Genomic DNA, 2,222 nt, shown 5'->3' with positions numbered 1-2,222 from the left:
ACTCGGGGATAGGGTGCTAAATTAATAATTCGCTAAAATTATAAGATAATACATTTTTAATAATTTCTTTAGACCCCATATAAAATATAAATTAATAATTCCTTATATATAGCATATTACATGAATGATTTATGAAGGTTTCTTAAAAAATGACTCAATTGTCTTTTGTTTTTTGTTGAAATCAATTTCCCCTTGAATCTCGTCTCTAATTTTCCTTAGCATGGTAAGAACTTCTGGTGTTGTTTTCTCATAGCTCAACAAGAAATTGTTCAATGTGATTGCCGCTTTAATAGCTTCGTTTCGCGAAGGGGGCTCAATTGTAGAACTTTCATCATCGATATCATCTTTATTAATTCCAATAACGCTTTCAATAATTTCTTCATCAGTCAACAACTATGCAACTACATTTTCTTCTGGGAGAGTCAGAACATCTTCGACATCCATTGCATTGCGATAACCCAACTCTTTGATCAAATTCTGGAGTTCTTGAGTGCTTTCACCACCTTCATCTGAGTTCTCAAAAGTCATGTTATCTGTTGATCGAAGTTTACAATGACGAAAGCAATTCGCAATTGTATTTGCATGAACATCCATAGTCCATGCTGAAATTGCAAGATTTATTGCATCTAATACATTTATTTTTGCTGGATTTGGAACCCCTAATTCATAACCCTCCAAAAGACTTCTATAAAATCGACGACGATAATGCATCTTAAAAGCTTCTAGTTTCTTAGGCTCGGGCTCTTTGGTTATATAAATTAATATTACTAATTTATCGATTAATTAATAACTCTTTTAATTAATAAATTTTTGTGGTCCAAAGTGTATTATTTTATAGAGTTTCTACTGTATATTATATTATGAGTAAGCGTTAACTAATTAAAAATGACTAAAAACTATTTGCCTAATTTAATGCTAATTAGCATGTATAGCATTTCAAATCTAGCATACTGGTATCGCCCTGTACTAGTATCCACACTGATTTAACTAATTTTTTATTCGTACAGGTACCGGTACCAAGAGATCATTGGAGATTAAAAAAGAGGGGTACAAAAACAGGTATCGTATTGAAATATCTGTACTCGTACTCGTACCATATCAATAAATTCAGTACAGGTATTGATACTCGTTTTATTGATTTTTGGTATGACTACAATCGAGTACCGGCACTGATACGTGTATTGTACCAATCTCATTTTTATCACAGAAAGCTCTTTGCATTTAATTGGAATACCCGACCAGAATCACCCACAGTTGTCTCCATTTTCTTTTTTTATTTATTTAACTTAAATATTATTTTAGTGGCGAATGTGTGGGTACACATTGTTAGTCCGGATACGAATGAGGCTTTTAGAGAAAAGGTACAAACAGCTAGTATATCAAACAAGATAAAATATAAAGTGATTGAGATGATTTGGGTATGTGTAAAGGAGGCAGATAATGACGTGAAGCCATCACTGTTAGAAGGTGTAGAGGCAGACCCAAACTAAAATGGGATAAGCGAGCTATGAAAGATTTGCTAGAGTTGCACCTCTCTAAAAACATGGTTCGCGATATGAGTTTGTAAAAATGTAGAATTTTTACTATGGATTTTTAAGGGATGATTGTCTTAGATGATTAGTTTCTCCTTCATGTACTTTTAGTAGACTTTGCAAGTGATTTTCTTCATGTTTATGTGTCCATATGTTGTTACAATGACATATTTGTTCCTATTTTACTATGTTTTTTTAACTATTTCTTTTGTTACTAGTAGGCTAGTAGCTTTCTATTTCTATGGTTTTAGTTTTGTTTGTTTGTCTGTTGTCTATTTTAGTGCTGAAGGCCTCTTTCTTCGAATCAATCTCTCTATTCTCACATATAAATGTGAGGTTCGTCTAAATCTCCCACTTTCTAAATCCTGCTAATAATTTTGTAATTTATGAAATATATTGTGCGGTTATTAATTTATGGGAAAATTTCCAAAATAGCCCTATTTTGAAAATAGATTCCAGTTTTGTCCTCCAAACTTAATAATTCCAAAAATAGCCATCTATAACTCGTCTTTGGCCATGTGTTAGGAAATCTAACACGTCTTTGACGACATGTTTTGACAAAACATGTCGTCAAAGACGTGTTAGATTTCCTAACACATGGTTAAAGATGAGTTAGGCCTTTAAACACGTAGTCAAAGATACGTTGGCATCAAACACATAGTCAAACATATGTTAGCTTTTTGTTTGTTT

The 2,222-nt window shown here is 32.4% G+C and overlaps 1 protein-coding gene across 1 annotated transcript; it reads right to left on the bottom strand.

Annotated features, from left to right (window-relative positions):
* Positions 1-393: 393 nt before the first annotated feature.
* LOC143593548 (ARS-binding protein 1-like) lies at positions 394-711 on the bottom strand. The gene has a single exon (XM_077073149.1). It carries the CDS (start codon positions 709-711, stop codon positions 394-396), a length of 318 nt encoding a protein of 105 aa, XP_076929264.1.
* Positions 712-2,222: the final 1,511 nt, after the last annotated feature.

This window comes from Bidens hawaiensis, unplaced genomic scaffold (genome assembly GCF_021521415.1).
Source record: "Bidens hawaiensis isolate Kalapana, Puna unplaced genomic scaffold, B.hawaiensis_p1.1 tig00042313_1, whole genome shotgun sequence".
Classification (NCBI taxonomy): Eukaryota; Viridiplantae; Streptophyta; class Magnoliopsida; order Asterales; family Asteraceae; genus Bidens; species Bidens hawaiensis.
The sequence above is the reverse complement of the archived record's forward strand: the minus strand, read 5'-3'. Positions and strand labels throughout refer to the sequence as shown.